The 22,228-nt window shown below is 39.9% G+C and overlaps 1 protein-coding gene across 10 annotated transcripts in view; it reads left to right on the plus strand.

Annotated features, from left to right (window-relative positions):
- Positions 1-22,228, plus strand: part of SOX5 (SRY-box transcription factor 5) — a 421,524-nt gene that overhangs the window by 240,453 nt on the left and 158,843 nt on the right. For all 10 annotated transcript variants that reach the window (XM_034782427.1, XM_034782373.1, XM_034782420.1 and 7 more), the window contains exon 6: positions 1,634-1,702. In XM_034782427.1, the coding sequence (XP_034638318.1) occupies positions 1,634-1,702 (69 nt within the window). The remainder of the gene's footprint in view (positions 1-1,633; positions 1,703-22,228) is intronic.

A 22,228-nucleotide genomic window follows, 5' to 3' on the forward strand; every position in this document is an offset into this window, starting at 1 on the left:
TCAGGACCTGTACCCTTACCTGTAGAGGTCGCTATTGTTTTAATACCACTGAATAGTCCTAAAGAGAAAAGGAGAATAGAGCAAAAATGCAAAAAAAGAGCAATAAAACAATCCCACAGGATAGAAATCCTTGTAGTCATGCATTATATACAAACTGATTTTTATAAAAAATATAAACTAAAGTACTTATTTAATCATTAATAGTGAGCCTCCCTAAACACGGAGAACTTTTTTCTTTCCCCAGGCTATCAAATCAGCTACAGATAGGAGTTTTGTATGCTACTAGTTTAATAAAGGAAATTAAAACTTTATTTGGGGGGGAGAAGCTCTCAGTTCTCCCCTCAATAAGTGGGTTTTATTCCCATAAATGTTGAGACTTACATCAGGGGAAGAATACTCCCCCAACAATGCTTGCAATGCTCTGTTAGCAATTCACAAGAATGGAACTGTTCTGATGACTGAAATAAAACTCTTGTAGAATTTAAACAAAAAGATGCTTTTTAAAATTAGCAGCTTATTCCTCCTCAGCTCTGTAGGTCTGTCTACACTGCAGTGAAGGGTGTGATTTGCAGCTTGTATAGCTCCATTAGCTGTTATTTAGCTAGCCTGATAAATATAGAAGTGGGGATGTGGCAGTGCAAGTTCAGTGTGGGCTGTACAAGCCCATCTGACCTCCTTTGGTACATGCTTGTTTGTGCAGCTGGCGCTGAAGCTTGAACTGCAGTGTACTCATTTCTAATTTTAGCAAGCTAGGTAGAATAGAGCTAGCATGGGTAACACCTGCATATGCTGCAAATCACACCTGTGGCTGAATTGTAGACATAATCTTTGAGTCAGAACTCTTTTTGTACCTTCTCATCAATTGTAAATGGGATCTGTCCCACAATCACCTTACTCAGTTGAGGGGGAAGGATGGTCTTGTGATAAATACACAAGACTTTGAATCATGAGACTTGGGGTCAGATCTTCAACAGGTATAAATTGGCACACATACACTGAAGACTCAGTGGAGCTATGCTGACTTACACCAGCTGAGGATCTGGCCCCTGGTTTCTGTCCGTGGCTTTTCTGGACATTGAAGCACTTAGTGGTTAAGTGAATTGCCCAAAATCAAGTACCAATCTCTTTTTGCCTCTGTTTCCCTATCAGTAAAATGTAGATTATGCCTTTCTCCTGTGTTTCATATTTGTAAAGTTCTTGGAAATCCTTGAATAGTAGATGCTATAGAAGTACTGGATATTCTCTTCTTTGCTTCTTTTTCCTCTTACTCTTATTTGATGTTTTCTCCCAAGTGCTCTTCCACCAACAGAAAGGGGCAGACAAGCAGTATTCTTTAAGACTAGTGGCAATACGATTCTATAAAATGGCTAATGAGAAGGGACTCATGTATCAGTCTATCCCCCCCTCTCCGGTCAGTTCTGACAGTGTTGTCCCCGAGGTTCAGTTTTTCATGAATTGGCACTATCATGATGCACAAATGTGAGCCTCCTGCCTCTGTGGCACATGTGCCACCCACACACCACAATGGCATTAGCTTAACAGAGTGGTGTCAAGAACTAAGAAAGGTGGGAAATTCCTATGTAACAATTCCAGGAGTGATGGTACAAATTTTACGTTTGCAATTTCTCCACAGATTGCAAGACAACAGCAGCAGCTCCTGCAGCAGCAACACAAAATTAATCTTCTTCAGCAGCAGATCCAGGTCAGAGATTATCACCCTACCTATAATTCCTAATTTTCACTTTTCCTTCTTTCTTCCAACCCCCTTCAGTACAGCCAGAGTCTTTGTAAGAATCTGTACAGATAGATGTTGGTATTGTATTTTAAGAAAATGGATAAGGTCGTTACTTGCCATTAAGCACTAAAGGTGGGATTCAGCAAACCCTTACACTTGGATTAACTTGATGCATATTGGAAGTACCATTGATTTCAAAGTGCTGTTCACATGAGTAAGGCTTTGCAGGATCAGACCTTGGAACAGTGGCTCTCAACCTGCGGCGCATGCCCCACAAAAGTGTCTGTAGTGTCTCTTGCAATTGTTGGGTGGGGAGTTACAGATCTCCTCCAATTCTATCTTGAGTCTTCTGCTGAAACAGTTTTGCCCAGTCTTTTGCAGCCAAGTTCCCCTTAGGTATCAGGAGAACAGTCTAAAGCATTTAATAATTCTAGAAGGGACTCATTTGAAGCAGGAGCCAGCGAAAGGATTCTGGAGAGCAGCTGACGAGGTGAGGTCACAAGAGGCTGTGTGCGTGCTCCGTCCGAAGAAGATTGCTAACTCTTGTACCAGAATGTTATGGATGTAATTATATTTCATTTTCACCTGATATTGCTTATTATTTAATCTTGTTTCTTCATCTTCCTTCCTATGGTAGTATACATTTTATGCTCTGAGAGTCAAAATCATGTTGTATTTAAAAAGCAAAAAGTTTGTTCCTGCTCTCTGATGTTCCAGTGCACATCATCTAGTTCCTAAAATCATTGATTGTACTTGCTACTAGAGATGGATCCAAAAACCACAACATGTGAAGAAACTTTGGGACTGGACATTTGTGGCTGGATCTGATTTCTATAATCAGATGATTCAGCCTCCTAGATCCAAAAAGCCTTGAACTTTGAGGAAAGTTTAGATCCAGATCCAGTCTTTATGCCTCGGGTCCATCTTTAATATTCAGCATTGCATAGCAACTGGTTTTGAGTGGCATGAGCTGATTTGCACTGTTAAAAATGTGTGTAAGATACCGGGCTGTGTGTAATTCTTAGATGAGCCATTGGCAGCCGCACTAAAATCAATAAGGTAGCATGGTGTGTAAGTCAGAGGATACCTTGGCCCCTAATAAATGCATTGCTATGCTCCATCACACGATCATTTCAAGATGTCGCATATCAATTTGAACCCAGAAAAAAATCATTTAACATTATGCTGGGTTTTCTTGTGAATTAAAGTTTAAATCATGCTCTTAGTGAAACTAGTGTAAATCTGTTGACTATAGTGGAGTTGAATGGAGAAGAAAATTTAGCCTGAGATAGTTAGGTATTGCAATCTGGTGGTGAAGTACAATAGAAGGAAACTGAGTTTACCTTCCTTTTGAAAAGTTGGGAAGCAAATAGGAAAGGGCAGACTGCTTTATATAAAGCAAACTCTACCACTGGCATTGGTCATCTTTGATCTAAAACTGAAATCAATCCTGCACTGTTTTGGAGGATTGAACATTTTGGTCAAGTTTGTTTCTTAATTTCCATGGTTCTTTGTTTCTCCTTCTCACCTTTATTTTTGGGGACATATGGACAAAGAGTGGTGGGTGCCTGACTGCCTTCTTTGAGGAGGCATTCTGAGGAGGCCAGTTGCTTTCCTATTTCTGAATGCTGTTGTTAACCATATTAAATACAGCACAATATCCCATGGCTCTAAATTCTGTATATATTCTGTATTTGGCATGAAGCCAAAATGTTTGGGACTGTTGTATTATAAATTTTATGAGGGAGGTAGGATGGCATTTTTGCTGGTATTGGAGGGTCTCTTTCCTTTTTGAGTATGTCAGGTGAGAAAAGTGGACAGCTGGGAAAAGCTGTGATTGGATATGGTAATAAAAGGGCAGAGGTGGAATTTGTAATTCCTTCTCTTACGGCATGCTATTGTGGCTGTGGGTATCAGAGGGTTTTCTGGACTTGGACTACAGGTGTGTTGTTAGATTGTGTTTGCTAGACTCCACCACTTTACGCTTCAACTCAATCCACTGGCATGTGTTAAAGTCTACATTGCCTTGTCTATTCTAGAATCTTAGAACATATTAGTTAGAATGTGGTAGCTAACACGTTCTGACAAGACATCATCTTTCCTGTACCATGACAAACCCTTGGACTGGTTTTAACCTGAATTTAATGCAAATTTAAAATGGGAATGGAATATATATTTATAAATCTTCCTATCAGAAGAACGACATCTCCACTTGGCAGTGAAAAGGAGTTTTAAATAAGGGTTTGCACGAGGGAGAGAGGAGGGCCTGGGGTCTTATAAATATAAAACATTCAAACTCCCAGGCAGTTTGAATTGAGGAGCAAAGGCAGTACTCATAGGGGTGATACCATTGCAACCTGACACTATGCTTAGTTCCCTCAGTGGGAACAGTTCCCTCAATGGGGTTTAGATCAGGACCCAGCTCAGCTTCCTTTTTGTTGTAGTATTAAAAACATATCTCTTTACACAACTTATTATATCTCTTTTTTATTATTATTATTATTTCTTCTTGTGTGTTGTGCATGTGAGCTTGCACATACTCCTGTTTTTTAATAATACAAATCAGCTTGAGCCCAAACTTTTGCTTGAGTAATAAATTGAGGTTTTAGTCTCTTGTTTGTAAAGAAATATCTGAAGTTTACATGGGTGTATAACCATGGCACAATCTCTGAGTAGCTAGATATGTAATAATTTATAAAGCATCTCAAATCACTGTGGTAAGTAGATGCTATAGCGTTCTGTTTGTTCAACAGCATCAGGATTTCTCTGCCCAGACCTTTCTGTAATCCCTCAGTCTCAGTTGCAGAAAACTATGGGCCAGATCCTCAGCTGGTTTACAACAGCATAACTCCACTACAATCAGTGGAGCTACACTGATTTACATTAGCTGAATAACTGGCCCTATCACTTTAGTCCTTTCATAAACTGCGGCTGGCAAAGTACCAGACTTCTCATATAAGACAACTTATAATGACACGAATCTTTGTTAAAGAGAGTCTTGAGATTGGTAGACCCAACTTGGACCTATATAGCTTTTTTCTTTATGCCGTCTCTTTGTTAAGTGCATGCAATTCTTTGTGTTGGTGGAGAGATTTAAAAAAAAAAAAAATCTTTATTGCTGCATCTTTTACAAAAGTCTGAAAAACAATACAAGAAACCCTACCATGACAAGTGATGAGAGAGAGGAACCAGATTTTAGTTTTAAGTTTCTATTTATGAGCCCAGAGTAAGAGGGGAAGTTGTTTTTATAAATAGTGAGTAAATTGCAAATAATAATAATAATTAATAATAATTTGACCCTGTTTCTTTTAAGTGTAGAGTGTAAAAATGAAATATGTCTTCCCTGGGGTACTGGAAAACACAGATTGAAAATGAGATATAGAGCCTTTCATCTCTTGAACCCTGACCTAAGTCACTAGTAAATAAAAGTCAACTCACTACTTATCTGATACTCGTTGCTGGCTTAGGAAATGAGTTGGTGACCTGTCTCAACCCATTGTCTAGGGATATGGATTAAATCGTGATCCTATTGAAGTAAATGAGGGCACGAATTTACCCTAGGTGCCTACTTCACACAAAACACTATCCGAGCTGGCACCCTTCTTTAGGCAGCTACATCACAGAGATCAAGGTTTGAAGAGACATGGAGACATCTCATTCCTCTAGAGATGGTTCCTTGGCTTCTGTCCATCTAAAGAACTTTCACTCTAACCCCTAGTAACATGGCCCAATCCAGCTCCCAGTGAAGTCAGTGGAAACAGCCGGGTCAGGTATAAAGTTTTAAAAAAATATAAATTCTACTACTAATAAAACTAAATATTTTCTTTCCATGGAATAAATGAACAGTTGGTGGCATAGAGAAATAATAATTCCAGAGGGAAAAAGTAGCTTATTCATTATAAGGAAATGGAGGCAGTGTCCTGGTCACTCCACTGCATGGGTTACTCAAAATGGTCAGTGAGTTTTACTACAGGTTAAGGCTGGTGGAATAAAGTTGTGACATGAAAGTCAAATGTGCACAGAGGCTGTGGTTCAGGCTTTTTGACCCTGCCCTAACTAGTCTATCATGCTTCTGTCTCACAGGGCCAGAGTTTTTAAACAAACTGCCTTAGGTTTATTGACATGGAAATGTTCCTACGAAGTTGGGATTGCTATTTGACTTATGTACAATTGAATGATTAGGCTGCAGCAATGAACCCAAACTATTTATGACAAAGGATTCATTTTACTTGAGCCAAATTTCTCTAAACTTGTTAGAGTTGTAGTAATTCCAGATAAATTATTACACACAAAAAAAAATCTATTGAAATATTGTATTGAAAACATAATACCTTAAGGTTAAAAAAAAACCCTGACTGACCTGCTGATTTATGACTCCTTTCTCCGAGTGCGCTAAGTTGGAAACATTTCCCTCTCCCATTACCCCTACCAAACAAACACCCAGACTTGCAGACACAAGCAGGGATAGATTACAAGGTATATTGCCTCTTTGGAGGACGGGAAATGCTCAGTGTAACTACAGTTCAATTAAAGTATCCACTTCTGTGATGCAGAAGAAAAACATGATAACCACCTGTGCACAGAAGAATGTACCAGTCGCATGGGTATCCAACTGAAAATACACATCCTCTCTGGTTACACAGAGAGGGAACGTTCATTAGAACAGGACTATGGGTTTGTCTGCATATATGAGTTGGCGGGGTTTAAATAAAAGTTTAATGTTAAACTAGTGCAACTTTGTGTGTAGACTAAGGCCAGGACTCAGTGTATGACCTCAGTTGAACGCCACCTGTACTGCAATTTATGCTTTGGAGAAATGGATATCATCATTTTTATCTGCTTTGCAGGGTACTAATTTGTAAGGGGCTTTATATTTAGTCTCCATGTGTTTTTATGCCATTTTAGAGACGTGAAAATGAAAAGGTATTTTTCTTACCGATTTTCATTTGCCCAAGTATTCAGTTCATCCTGCCCTGCTCTCCCTGGACCTGCTCTTCCAGTGGAGCTGCTACTATTTTTTTGTAACTTTCTCATTTTGCGTGAGCAGCCCTGATAATGCCAGCTTGTTTTTCAGAACAGTTCCTTAGCTGACTGTAGCTGCAAGAGCAAGCTGAGGAGTACTGCTCTGTTGGACCTTCAAATATTGGGCTAGATTCTGCCCTTGTCCTTCACAGCCATGCTAGGGAGAAACCCTCATCCTCACCTCCACCAGCTCCTCCATGCAGCCACAGAACACCTACTGGCACCAGCTGGCGGGCTGTCATGGTGCCAGGGCTCCCAAGGCTTCTGGGAATCTTGGTCGTTGGCAGCTTGCCTGGCAGTGAGCTTGGGAGCTGAAGTTTCCCATACTCTCCTCCCCCCATCCCCCAGAAGACAGCCTGAGGGGCTGTCCAGGATGGATTCCTGAGGATCCACACGCACCCAGCTTCCTGGCTGCCCTCCCATCATCAGCCCAGGGGTTCCTCCCCTCCTGTCATTAGTCAAGGGATTTCCACCCTCCACCCCCACCCCCACCCCCAGGAGCAGCACTGGCAGACAGGGAGATCTGGGACAGACGGCAGCAATACTGGTATGTTCCCAAATCAAAATATTCCCATTCATGGGGAAATTCTGAGGTTTGAGGTTTCAAATCTTGAACACTTGGAATTTCCGGCAGGATGGATATCTGATTTCTGGCCAGCCCTATTAAAAAATCTAGCTATAATTTTTTTGCAGGGAGAGTGGAGGGAGTTCAGGGGTGTTTTAGCTTTCTCTGCCACACAGAATTTTGAAAACACATAGGTTAGAAATGTCACAGAGTTGTCATTAAAACAGTCCAAACAAGAAAAGACAATGGACTGATTCTCTCTTTACATAAGAATATAAAAGCAAACTGATTTCAGAATGCTTTGTGTCGTGATTTGCCACACAGATGTTAATTTGGGTGAGTAATTTTTGTTTGTTGGCATTTGGGTATTTTGTTTGTTTAACTGCTCAGTTAAGCAAGTATCTGTTATCCAGAGTTTACAGAATGATCTTTAGCCCTAATATTTCATACTGTTTGTATGTAACAATTCTCTCTCTGTATTTCTTTTAAGTAAAACAATGAGATTTTGATTAGTTTGCTATAATGTTTCAAATAAAATGTAGGCAGTTTGGAGGCAGTTGTTGCTTGTTATAGAACAGAAACTGTACATAGCACTGTCAATTTACGTGGCAGTGTAAGGAAATGTCCCTTGCCCCAACAAACTTGCACTTTAAATTTTACTTCCGGCACAGCTCAGCCTTCCTCAGATTCTTTGCTCAGTTGCAAGGCAAACATCAGCAATGTACCACAAGGGATCAATCCTGTGAGCAAAGAGGCTTTGTGCCATAGGTGCAGCCACTGCTGGGGATGATGGTGATGTTTCCTCTCAGCTCTTTACTATCCTGTTGATGTCTGCTTCAGGGCAGCCTCAGGACTGGTGAAGTTTCACTCTTAGCCCACTCTCAACTTATTCTTTTTTTAATATGGTTGCAACTCTGCTTTGCACAGGGAATTTTTAAGGGGTAAAAGTGATTCAATCTGGTTATATGCTGTCCCTGCCCCAGGACTCCATTTCTGAATTCCTGAGGAAAGAGTGACATCAGAGCAGTGCTCGATAGTCCCATGACCTCTTTGCAGCTTGCCGCCCCCTGTAAAGTGGAATGATGCTAATTCCTCTGTATTTAGGGGACCTCCACACATATTAGGGAGAAGTAGGGACAGAATGTTGCCATCGTCAACCAAGACATCAAACTAAGGGCCTGATCCAGCTCCCATTGAAGACAATGGAAGGGTTGTCATTGATATAAGTGGGAGGTTTGTTCCCACCCTTTTTCCTCCCTATTCTGCAAAATGCTTTCAGAGCTGGTTCAGTCCATTGAGCCAATTTGTTTTTGTTTTGTTTTTCTCCATTGCGAATATGCCTTCAAGAGTGCAGGTCTCTCTGCTAGCTGAAATTGCAGTCAAACCCAGTTGGCTCATAGACTGGGGATCTTGTGTCCAGTTTCATCACGTGTCATGAGCAGCTGTTTTCCTGCATCTTGTAAACATGGGCCTACTGGATTCACTGAGACAGGCCCATGAAGAAGTCGCATTGCAGCCTTTCCCATGACTTTGCAACCTTTTCCCAAACAACTGAGGTTGCTGGCAAAGCAGCTATTCAATTGTTTCTCACAGAGGCTCTGCAGCTGATGTCCTCTCAGTTATCATAATAGGACTTGCAGAAAAACCCTTGGGAACCTCAATTATTTAAAAAGAGAAAGAGAGAGAGGAGGAAAGGGTCAAGATGCGGAAAGGGAGGAGTGAACAAAAATCTAAGCTAGAAGTCAGAGTCTAGGCTCTGAGTGAATTAATCTTTTCTTTATGTCATCACATGTACAGCAAGTAACGTGTGTGCTTTGCTGAAGAGAGTAATGCATTTACCATAGACAATCTCTGGGTCTGCAGCTCCTCCATTATTATAAAAGTTAATTCAGTGCTAGTGAAAGATGCCAAATGGGCAATCTGTTTATTTACAGAGCAACCTTCCATCAGTCAAAGCCACAGAGATCACTTCTAGAAGCGAGAGAGTAGTTCACTGTCAAGCTTGTCTACACTCAGGATATAGCCAAACTTCAGCAATCAGAGTAGCTGTACTAGTGCTGACTCTAAGCACATTCAAAGGGTTCAGTTGAACTAGTTAAGGTTTTAGGGTTAAATCATGATTAGGTCAGTCAGTACAAACCCTGGCTTGTCTTTGTCTACACTTAGTGTAGCTGCCCCACTGCTGACCCTAACTGCTGAATTGGTGCTTTTTCTAATATTCCCAACCTAAGCATTCAAGACTCAAGAAGCAGGTCCCAAAAACTCATGGGACTGGCTTTAAAATCATGGCATTTTAAAAATTTAACTTCCTTTTATTTGCCTTCTGATGTTGGAGGCTTTAAGTATCACAGTTTCCAGCTTTTCCCCACAACCATGAGGGTTAGAAGCTTACTTTAAAAAAAAAAATCAAAAACAAATCATGGTTCCAGAACCTATGGCTATAAGAAAAACACTGAATACCATGAGACTCACAGTACAATCACCAGAGCTGCCAAAACTATGAAAAAAGGCCTCAGTCCTGGGTCTTTCAACTGAGGTTGCCAACCAGGTCTTCTGTTTTCAGTGCCTTGTCTTTCTAGCATCTCTTCCAGATTCTGTCTCCAATTTCTTAGTTTGTCTCAATCATGCCACATCCTCTTCGGCTACTGTCCCTAGTACCCCTGCTTCCAGCATCCCTGCCTTCCACATTACTAAGCTATCTCCCTGCCAGGCCTCTTTCCTCAGCTGCTATTGTCTGCCTGGCCTCCCTTTCCTTCTCCCATTCCTACTCAGTATTCCATTGGCTTTTGTAACTGGTTTCATCGTTGGCTACAGAGAGTTTGACAAATTTCTAATGTTTTTGGTTACAATCAGTCTGTGTCTGTGTATGTGAATGCACTGCGAGGAGCAAAGGTACAAGAGGGAGAAAGAAAGTGGTGTTGCCCATTTAACTTTCATAGGAACGAGAACTTTAGTACACTGCAGGGTCCCAATCTCACCCATATGGTGAATGTGTAGTCATGAGCAGTTTTGTTGTGCAGCCAAAAAAGGCGGCGGCAGCGGCTGCAGTAAGGTAAGTCGAGAGATAATAAAATTTTTACTGCTGGCTGGCGGAGGTGTTTAGGATGTGTTTTCTTTATATCTTCTTCCGCCCCTAATTGAAGATGCTTTAAAATTGAATGACTAGCAGTCAAAATGTGTTTGCTTCAAGCTGAGAAGAAAAATGCTGGTGTCTCTGCTTCCAAACTGATTGCGCTTTGTACACAACTGACAGCCACAGTCACTTTGAGTGACTGATAAGTGGGAAGCTTTGCCACTTATCAAGGAATGCACACTGAAAAGAAAAGACTGGAGCCGTTCAGATGCTTTGGCATGTTCAAAATAACATCTCACATCAGTCAGACTCGGAGGCACTAGAAGACATTTCAAAATAAACTTTATATCTATCTTTCTATCTAGAGGCAAAGATTCAATTTAACAGACAAATCACTGTGTGGCATCGCATAGATTCTGAAAAAGAGAACATCATTATAAGGGTCACAAGTTGTAAAATGACTCAGCTAGCTACATAATTTGAGAGCATTTGTTGTTGGGTCTTACCTCTCTAAGCCGCCTAAATTTGAAAATTCATAACCACAGATCTTTATAGCGATTTCTTCAAATTGTGGAATTTCACCCTTGTAGGCCAAGCAATGCTTGATGATATTTACAGTTTATATAGCACCTTCCTTCCCAAATAATCCCAAAGAGTGTCACAAAACTATGAGTCAAATCCTGTCATTATTTACACCCCATGCAATAGTATTGAATGACTAAATGCGATGTGCTGGCACAGCATGGCATTATTATTATTAATGTTGTTATTTACCAATTTGTATTTCTTGTAGCAACTAGGAGTCCCCATTGGGGACCGGAATCCCATTGCGCTAGACATTGTACAAATACAGAACAAAAAGACCGTCCCTTCCCTAGAGAATGTACAGTGTATAAGACAAGAGACAATAGATACAGCCAGAGAAAGGGAGAACAATGAGACAATACTGTCAGCCTGATAGGCAGTGATCTCAGCACACCAAAAGCTTACCTGTTGTCAAGGTTTTTGTAGGCCTCACAGTAAAAGGGGAGAGTTTTATGGAGGGTATTGAAGGAGGATATGCATTGATTTAGAATATAATTTGGTCCGTTATGCTCACTTAGGAACCACAGTGTCAGTCAAAGAATTGAAGCCATTTCTGGGATACAGCATGGCAGCTATTGATTGGCACATGACAACAATGATTTACAAGGGAGAATGGCAAAAAATATTGTGGATGGGAGTTTCAAAATCTCTCTGCTTTGGCCTGACTTCCCACTGAACGCAACGGGGGGGTCCTGCTTGACTTCAGTGGGAGCAAGCCACCAAAGCTGACCTTTTTTTGCAAACTCCACCAGGTATCTAATTTTAAATATTTATTCCATTTTTAAAATGGAGCTGCTTAACAAATATTTCACCATCCAACACAATAAAAGTGGTTAAAAACCCATTCTCCCCTTCCCTGCCAACAACATTACACACATTCATACCATGTCAAGAGCTTGAGGGGAAAAATTGGGAACACTGGTAGACAGTCACCACCATTGCTCTGTGTCGTCTAACCCTCTGCAGGGCTGATGACTCATGGGCTTTTCAACAATGTTAAATGGCCATGACTTCATTTTGACGGCTCATCCAAGACAGCACTTTACCCTAAACACTCTGATGGTGCTGTGGATCAGTAATGACTCATACGGAAGAGGATGCTAACACCTACTGAATCATCAGTAACCCTGTCTGTGTCACCCTCAAGTCTCCTTAGACATCTCTCATTCAAAGATTGTGCCCAATCCTGCGTAATTTGAGACATGATGCGATCACCACTAAGATGGTAGGGATATAGGCTGCAGGGAGTCTGATGGACACTACTTTATCTCTGGTGTTCTCTTGCTAGTGGTGTATCAACATATTGTTGCTGGATTGCCCAACGTATCTTAAAGCAATAGAGGAATTCCTTCAACATGGTATCTATAACAACAACAAATACAGTTGTTTAATGGCTTGGCTGATAGCGACCAGACAGGACAGTTTGTGTTAGTTCTGACTTTGAAATTGAAGAGATGGATGGAAGCTGTGAGCTCTGTCCAGAAATCAAGGTATGAGCCGGAGAACAAATTATGGAATGAAATATCTTGCTAGTCTGCTTCTAGTTTATTTTATTTTTACATTGTTTAGTGCAGATTCATGCCACAAAGGGAGAATTCAACTTCAGTGTGAAATACCCATGTGCATGCACACCTCAATGGGTAAATAATTGTAATTTACCATTCCAAATGTCTTTCTAAGGCTTTGTCTACACTGGACTTTTGTAGGTAAAACTTTTGTCGTTCAGGAGTGTGAAAAAACACCTCCCCCCACAAATGACAAAAGTTTTACCGATGAAAAGTGTCAGTGTGAACAGCTCTTTGACAGTGGGAGAACTCTCCTGCCGACAAAGCTATCGCCGCTTGCTGGGGGTGGAATTTTTTTGTTGGTGGAAGAGATCTCTCCTACCGAGAAAGAGCGGCTACACTGCGCACTTTTTAGCAGCACAGCTGAGTCACTAAAACGTGCGCAGTGTAGACATAACCTCAAATTAGTTAGAAATCTGGGTTGTATGTACTAAATAAGTAGACTGATATTCCTGTGCTTACAAGTTTAATTTAATTAAAAATAAAATTCAACAATAAACATAATAAAGTAACAGGAAGTAAAATAAAGATTGTTATGATACATAATAACAAGAATTGATTGGGGGTAAATTTAACTTGCAATGTTCAAAGTTTATCAAAAAAATTGAACTCAATATATGTAATACATAGTAATCAAACTATTATTACAAAGTGTACTTAACTCTGTTCTGGCAAGGCAGCTTTTGTCTGGAACTGGATGCTTTGTAGGTCAATAAAGCTTATGTCAATAGTAGTAATAACTTTCAATAACAGCTATCAAAATTATCTCTGAAGATGGAAATTCAATCATTTAAAAAATTACTTTCTTATAAAATGTCAATTCAAAGTCAACTTGAACAAAAATTCATTTTTAATCAAGCTATGATATATAAATGACATTAAAATTATTTTAAGTTGCATATCAAGCATTTACAGGTCCTCAAAAAATGACCCCAAGAATCTTTATAATGGAGAGTGTTAGATAACCTAAATTTAAGGGTCTGTACCAACTCCCCTTAGGATAATATTCACTCTGAATGGGTTTACTACTCCTTTTCTAATTTCTTCTGAAATTCACCTATTAGGTATAGCCACAGCTAATTTATTGATTAACCCTTTCCTTCTAGTTTATGATACCTCTATGTTTTAACCAATGTCAGAAATAAAGGTAGACTCTCTAGGATTCTAATCCATAAATCGTTAAGTCAAGCAGTAACTTTCTCTACACTTTTGACAGTTGCAGATAGCATCAGACTATTTAACTCTTTAAACTATGTGTTGTCTGGCATACTACTTTATCTTTTACTCTGCATATAGACTCCAATTTCCTTTTTATGCAATCCCCCTCCACATTGCATGTGCTGAGTTTCAGGGTCTAGGTGCACTTCCCTGTTAGTATAGTGGTGAGTATTCCCCCGCCTGTCACGTGGGAGACCGGGGTTCAATTTCCCCGACGGGGAGTGCAATGCTTTTGGGGGGAGGGATAGCTCAGTGGTTTGAGCATTGGCCTGCTAAACCCCAGGTTGTCAGTTCAATCCTTGAGGGGGCCACCTAGGGATCTGGGGCAAAATCAGTACTTGGTCCTGCTAGTGAAGGCTGGGAGCTGCACTCGATGACCTTTCAAGGTCCCTTTCAGTTCTGGAAGATAGGATATCTCCATTAATTTTTTTTTTTTTAAAACACTTTTGTACTAAGGATTGTTTCTAGTTGCCTTAAGTGAAACTTGTCTTTTGGGCACAAATAAACATACGGTTCAGTGGCTGCAGTAATTAAACACTTATTAAATACTTCTGTAATCGAGTATACATATTTGCCTTACCTTAAAATAATCAAGACATTATCTGGATAATAGTACATATATATTTATAAGACCCTGGTTTGGAAAAGCACTTAAAAACGACATGCTTAATTTTAGGTATGTGCGTCAGTGGGACTTAAGGATATGCTTTCCTAAATTAGGGCCTAAAAGTCATTGATACCAAGTTACAGCTGATGTTAACTGTGAATTCTTCAGCTTTATGAGTTCTGCATCTAAGCTGAGCATTCCTGTTAAGCTGAAATATTGGCAAATAGATAGACTCCTTAGTTCACTTCAAGATGTTGTGCCAGCCATGGTGTTTACTAGTGATGGAAGCAGGTTTCTTTGTTCATGTACTGAAAGAGATGGTTAAATAGTATACATTCAATTTTTGTCAAATTTGATTTTTTTATTAAAATTTCAAATTTTGATGGGGAAAATTTCTGATTCTCTCTTCCTCCCCTCTCCCTAATTTTTGATGGCTCTACACTTCAGTAACATGCCTGTTTTGCAACAGAACTTGATGTTACTAACAGGAAGGTTCTTTGGCTCTCTGGGGTAACTTATTGATTATTTGATCAGTCCATGTGTTCTTTGACTTCAGAGTAGAATGCAAAGGTATGGATGCCAAATAGAGCTTCGTGTGTCCAGTTGAGAAGTGCATCCTATTTGTTTCATTCTCCTCTGATCAAAGGTCTTCAATGAATTGGCATTGAAGACGTATTTCTTGGGGCATTTTTCAAGAGTCCAGTTTCCTGAGTCATAAGTTTTCTTTTTAGATGAGACCTCCTGTCAAGGTGCACAACCTTACTTAAACCTGTTTACCTTTATCTTTTTTGTTTTGGTAGCTTTGATTTATGTCTGTTCAGTAGAATCAGGACGTCAGAGAGATTTATGCTATACCTAGTGTACTGACATAAAATAAAATGCTATATCCTACAGTAATAATATTGAAACCAATATTCAAAGAGAAGAATGAGGAAAAGCCATCACACTACATATAATGCTGCGCCACGCATGTAGATGTCATGATTTGTTGGAATCAGAAGCTTGCCTTCTGCATGTCTTTTGTGATGGTCATTTGGACACAGTATGCTTTCAGCACAAACTCTTGCAAAGGTTCCCATGGGAGGAAAAATTGTCCATTGTATTCTTTGTAAAACAAATGATCTTTTTCCCTGAAGCTAGGCTCCAGCAAGTTTGTTCTGCCACTTAGGGATATCTTAGGAGATTCCTGTCCTTTCTGGTGCCCAGGAAATTCATACTTTTAACAAGCACAGATATTTATATTGTATTTATTGCCATCATATAATCTCTTATGTTTCCCCTCAAGTATAACGAATTGTGGTTTTCCTCAGCTGTTGATTTGATAGGATTCTAGCCCCTCATTTAGAGAGAGCGTTGCCTCTCCAGTTCCTATTGTTTGAACCATGGCCTCTTTTCTATACCTATTGTTTATTTTTCTTTTGTTGTTGTTGTGCATAACAGGTGTTTCTTTCACACAGCTAAGGCAGCAAGGCAAGGGCTTCCTCTGTGGTTGATCCCTTGAGACTTTAATCAAACTCTTCTTTGTGATAAAAATGCCATTGCCTTTATATGAATTGCACATGTAATCTGTATGTGCCCAACTGCCCTCAATCTCTTTGCCTTCACTGCTGTAGTCTCTTTCTTTCTGTGTGTGTTTCATCTCTTTCTCTCCCTTTCCCTCTATACTTGATTCCCTCTAAGCTTTCTGGTACTGCACACCTTCAGAACCCGGGTAGAGCCCTGAGAGCAGATTGAAAAAGGGCAAAGTGCTCCTACAGAAATAATTCACTTTATCAATATTGTTGGTTGCTTTCTCCACAAATACCATTGTCGGATTGCTGAGAGAACAATCTCAGGGGGATCTGGCCAATCTTTGTGGCAATTGTGTACTTACTAGAGAGGGAAATGAAGCAGAAACCTCTCTACAAATTAGGAAAACAGTCCAGAAAGCAGGTGACAGTCCACTACTTTATAAGCAAGGCAAGTATTTTGCTATCCACTTCATCATGTATTCCAGATAGTCCTGTTGATAATACCCACCACTGACTTATTGTTGCTGGGAGTGGCTCAGTGCCAGCAAACTAAATTTTCTGGTACTGAAATGTCACCTTTGGAAGAACAGATGTTCTTTAGGGGATTGTGATTCAGCTGGCAGGCATCTTTGGACTCTCTAGACCAGGGGTCGGCAACCTTTCAGAAGTTGTGTGCCGAGTCTTCATTTATTCACTCTAATTTAAGGTTTTGCGTGCCAGTAATACATTTTAACAATTTTAGAAGGTCGCATTCTATAAGTCTATAAATATACAACTAAACTATTGTTGTATGTAAAGTAAATAAGGTTTTTAAAATGTTTAAGAAGCTTCATTATAAATTAAATTAAAATGCAGAGCCCCCCGGACCGGTGGCCAGGACCCGGGCAGTGTGAGTGCCACTGAAAATCAGCTTGTGTGCCGCCTTTGGCACGCGTGCCATAGGTTGCCTACCCCTGCTCTAGACAGTGGACATGAGTAGGTTAGAATCTGCACATCTTGTCACTAAATTACATAGCTTTTAGTCTTCTTGGTTTAGTTTTTGTTTAAAGTGGGGTCTTCATAGTCACCAGTGTCACCTGATTGTCCCTTTTGATTTTAAGAAAGCTAGAGGAGAAAGGCAGAAAGGTGGCAGCACTTTAGTAGAGTGCGGGTAGCCAGGCCCAGAGCTGATCTAGCAGCATCTTGTGGTAAAGTTGATGACTTGTGGAATAGTCTATACATCTCATGCACTACTCCTCATGCAAAGCTTCCATTGGAAAAACCCCAAAATATGACCAGGTGCAAATGTACAATAGACACCATAGATGTGATGCATATCCAGGGAACTGTGCCAGATGTAGTGGGATAGAGGTGCAACAATCCACAGACTCTGCAATACTTGCAGAGAGTGCTGCATGTGGACATGCTGCACTGTGAACACATTGCACTGGTGCAGCTTGCACGATTTGTGTCACAACCAGGGCAAGTAGGTATCCAGTGAACTAATGTATAGAAAAGTTTTCAGTCTGAAAGTTGTCTCTTTTCAGTGATGGCCACTTCATTTCTGCTTACATCTCTCCAATTGATTTGGTCACCCGCCAGATTTTCCTAATGCCAGCTGCAATGTCAGTGTCTTAAGACTATGCCTACGCTATGCATGTTTTCCTTCAAAACAACCCCCTGGTTCAATTTGAGTGGTAGTAGCAGTGATGGGAGAGCTAATAGAGACTGGTCACTGACATTTTAACCACCATATCACCTAGCCTTGCAACAGTGACAGCATTTGTGGGAAATTTTAAGAAAAAAAAAAGTCTAGTGTAGGCACAGCCATAGACAGACACTATATGATGCAAATAATCAGATTTTTTACTGGATTTTCTGTGCCAAATACATGTGTTTTTAGGATCCCTAGGGCCCAATTCTTCATTTCCTCAAACTAGTGTGCACTGTTACCAGATCACAATGGTATCATTTTACATCCACTTTGCACTGGGATCAATGATTAAACAAGGAGCAGGACAAGGAATAATCAGGCCAGAAGAATTCAGGAATTTAATATGCTCCCCACAACTCCTTCCTCATGTGAAATCCATATATTTTTTAAGGAACCTAATCCAAGCACAAATAAATACAAAAAAATAAACTTAAAGAAAGAAAGTTGTTTTAAATGCAGCCATATTGTAACATCATGCAAACTCAGGTCGCGAGCAGGTTTTTAAAGAGAAGATAAGGAGAATTCTCTGAGATGCTTCTCACCCATTTTTCTTCCTTACATCGTGTCCCTGTTCCCTCAGGAATGCCCCATATCACCTTGCAATGAGTCTTCTTTCCATCAAAGTCGAGGGAGGTGAGGGAAGCTCCGTTGGAAGCTTGTCATCACTACTCTTGGATTTGGCAAGCTAGGGATGCTTCATGAAAGACATATGAAACCCACCTGCCCAGAAATGAGCTTCTCAACTGTGCGCTTTAAGAAGGCTTTGCATTTGAAAGACTGATTTTCTTCATTTTGGGACTCAGGGGAAATGTCAAAAACATGGAAGGATAAATACCTAGTTATATTAAAAAGAAAAAAAAAAGCACTCTGAAATTATCTGCAGGCTCCATGTTTTGCGAGGTTTTGCATTGGGGTGGCAAAGTCACGGTGTGTTGACACAGTCTAATGTGCAGTGACATAATACCTGGAAAACGGAGACAGTGAGAGGCGCAAAATCAAATTTATCTGAGTTTTCGCAGGAAAAGAAGGGATTAAACTTTGCTGGTTAAAATATGGATTTTTTTAACAACTATCCTAGTTTGATTGAGATAAACCTACTCAGATCTAATTCTATCCTGTCCCTGGGAAAAGTGGGCCTTAAGATGTTGAGCCTATTTGCGCAATCCCTTTTTCTAGAAATAAAGATTAGAGTAGGAAGTTTGGTCCTTATCTCTAAGGTTCTTATTCCTTCAGAAGGAAACTGAAATGCCTATGTGAAGGACACGTTCTTGAACTCTTGATTTGTCTTCATTCAGATTATTTCAGAAAGCTTCAGCAATATAGATTTCCCACAATGCTCAGTTCTTTGTGTTTTACATATCTTAGAGGCGCTACATGAATTTCCTTTCTTTCCATTAAGCAGTGGGAAAGAGATGCCAAAACCCTATATTGAATCTTACAATTCAAATGTCATCCCATGTGCACACACAAACTTTGCTTTTCACCATTCCCCAACCCAAAGTTACTGAATCTGATTCTCAGCTGCCTTACATCTGGTGTGATTGTTTATGCCTATGCAAAATGAGTGTGAAATTCTACTCCTCTGATTTAGTAGCACTTTGAATACACTTTCACATGTATAAATGATGATACAAGCTGCAGAGTGGTAGAGAATCAGGCCTTCTGTGATTTTATATATTTTGATTATTGCACATTAACTTTAATGTCCCCCTTCACTATGTTAGAAACCAAACCACAAAATAATTGTGCTACGGTAGGAAAACTAAGAAAAGAAGCAAACAATAAATTGATGGTGAATCTGACCCCGTCTAGGTTAAGGATCAAAATCTCCACTGGCATAACTTCGTTGAAGTAACTAGAGTTACATCTGCAGAAAATTTGACCCAATCTGTCCAAGCTGAGTAAAAAGTAAACAACCACCTTAAGTGATGAAAAATAGATAAGTGGCCAAATTCTGTTCTTGATTCACACCAGTTTAAGTGAAAGTAGGAATTGGCCCTATAGTTACATATTCTTGGTCTAATAATAATCTGTATTTTATTTTTATTGTAAAACAGGTTAGGAACTTTTTAATGTATGCATTTGTTTCATCTTGAGTGTCCCTTTGACTCCATGAAAAAAAAAAGTCTGAAATAATCTCATGGCAAGCCACATTTAATTCATTTTCCCCCTACCCTCTCCTCACCTTGACCACTGTTCAGCTTTTATTCAGTTCTGGCTGTGTTAAGCTGTGCTGAATGTCAGTGGGAAGCCTGCCCACGTTGTTCATCTAGATTGATCTGCTCTGACTCAGAGGGGGCTCATTCATTGAGGCTGTTTCTATTAAGTTCTGGATACTTACCTGTTTTCATGAAAAACTTAATGCTCTAGTTATGTAAGCTTGGTGCTAGTTCATCTTAAAAACACAAGTGGCTGTGCCTCAGGCCTGCTTCTCCCCCTGCCCCCTTTCTTCTTCTGTTTTTCATTTAATAGTTTGTTAATAATGAAACCGCACAGGCAACAGTAGGGGTGGCACAAACACATGGTCACCTACGGGATAGCTGATGTTTTAGGATAGAAAATAAAGTAGGATTATTGTGTGATAATAAAAGCCAGGACAAAGTGCTAGGCACTTTGTTCATTTGCTGATTAAAACAGTCACCGTGTGATATCTTTTTATGTAATAAAATAAAAAGGGAGGTGGGTTGTTATATTACCAGGGCTTTGAGTAAAAGCTTACAAAAATGATTTTTGCACTTACCAAAAAACACCATCCAGTGTTAAGGATGATTGTGTATTCCTGTTTTCCACGAATGTCCCTGTTTTGAGGAGATACACAGGCTGATTGTCTCCTAGATTCAATATAATTGACTAGCTAGCAAACCACTTGCTCTCCTTGTAGTCCGCAACCCCATCATAGACTCCCAAGAACCAAAGTGAACTGCTGGAGGCCCAGCTATGGTGACAGGTACTAGAGTTTGGATGTTCCAAATTTTCACATGTTGTTGTCCCCTCCCTTGTGATTAGTTCCCAAGCTTCCCTTCACCAGCCGTCAAACCCTTCTTCCGTCTAATGACAATATGAAGATGTCTTGGTTTACTGTTTAAAATTTGATAATCCTACTAATCCTAAATTAAACAAAATGGTGTCTGGTTTTTCAAAAAAGAGAGTTTTCTAGCTTTGGCTTCCTTATCCACCCCTCTTTTTTTTTTTTGGTATATTCTTCTTTAAGAAAATCTTTAAGAAAAAGCTCTGTGTTTCACTGGAAGTTCTTCCATATCAGCTAGAATTCTATTTAGTGGAAACAGTAAACTGGGATTCACCTTCCCCACCCTCATTTTCTGTCCCTTGAGCTGTTTACACATGCACAAAGTTTTCCCTGCAAGAAAACTTCACTGTGTTGGGAGTTCCGTCTTTGTGTGTGTGTGTGTGTGTGTGTGTGTGTGTGAGAGAGAGAGAGAGATAAGAATTCTCTCCATTGTGCAATTAACAGCTCCTTCTCATGCCTGATGCTCTAAATCTGCAAATGCAATATGTAGATATTTTTTTTGTCAGTCTGCTTCAGGCTAAACATTGAGACTGCCACTCTGAGTTAATTAAGCACCTATTTGAAGTTAAGCTGTTGAAAGGCAATAAATAAATAAAATAATAAAATAAAAAAAACGAATAATCCTATTCCAGCTGTATGGAATGGTTATTGAGACTGACACAGTATTTGACAGTGGCGCCATACTTTTTACTCTTCAGTCTCCGTATCTGTTTCATGTGTTTCTTGTACAGGTAGAACACAATATTTGTCATACGGGATCAGATCATTACTTCAGCAAGGCCGATATTCTGCCTTCAGCGATGGCCAGTATGTGATGCTTTAGAAGGTGTGTGTGTGTGGGGAAAAATAATGTAGATGGGCATTTATTCAGTTATGTACTTTGCAGGTGAAAGGGGGGATTCTCCCCGACTTCTGCAATGATCCCGTCACCCCACGAATTATGAGATTTTATTATTCTCATTTTACCTAATCACAAATGTTATTGGTCATAAAATTATCGCACTCTTAAAATCCTGTCATAGTGTTTGATTTATGGGGTAGTGTAGAGGGCGCCATCTTTCCCCCCCCCCCCCCCCACTCAGTGTTTGCTACAGTTATCCCAATCTCCTATGAAAATGTGAATAAGTGTGCCCATCGAGGTAGGGCAAGTCTATCTCCATGCTCTAGCTTTGCAAGTCTAGCTAAAATACTTCCAGGAGTATCTCAGGCAAAGTACATAGCACAAACTTTATGCCGCATGTGTTCCTTACTTGATGACATTATATTTTCATTAGTTTAGGAGAATAAAGGTGATAAAACATCAAAATAGTACCATTTAAAATACATTAAATTAAAACTACCTGGGAACAATGATTGAGGCACCAACCCCTTGGAGCATCACAGTTGTGGAATCCTGGATACCGGGGTCCTGAGGCAGTAACCGCTGCAGAAAACATAAAGAAAAAAAATCCATCAACTTCAGTAGGCGTCAACTTGGGCCTTAGGGATGGGAGAATGAATTCAAATAAAATAAGTGATCTAGACTTTTACCCCAAATTTTTTGTAGGGTTTTTTAAAGTTTGTTGAGTTTTTTCATCATGCATCTCTGCATTTCTGGAGTCCAGTTATGCCATCTGAGTACATGAG

Source organism: Trachemys scripta, chromosome 1, assembly GCF_013100865.1.
Source record: "Trachemys scripta elegans isolate TJP31775 chromosome 1, CAS_Tse_1.0, whole genome shotgun sequence".
NCBI classification, from domain to species: domain Eukaryota; kingdom Metazoa; phylum Chordata; order Testudines; family Emydidae; genus Trachemys; species Trachemys scripta.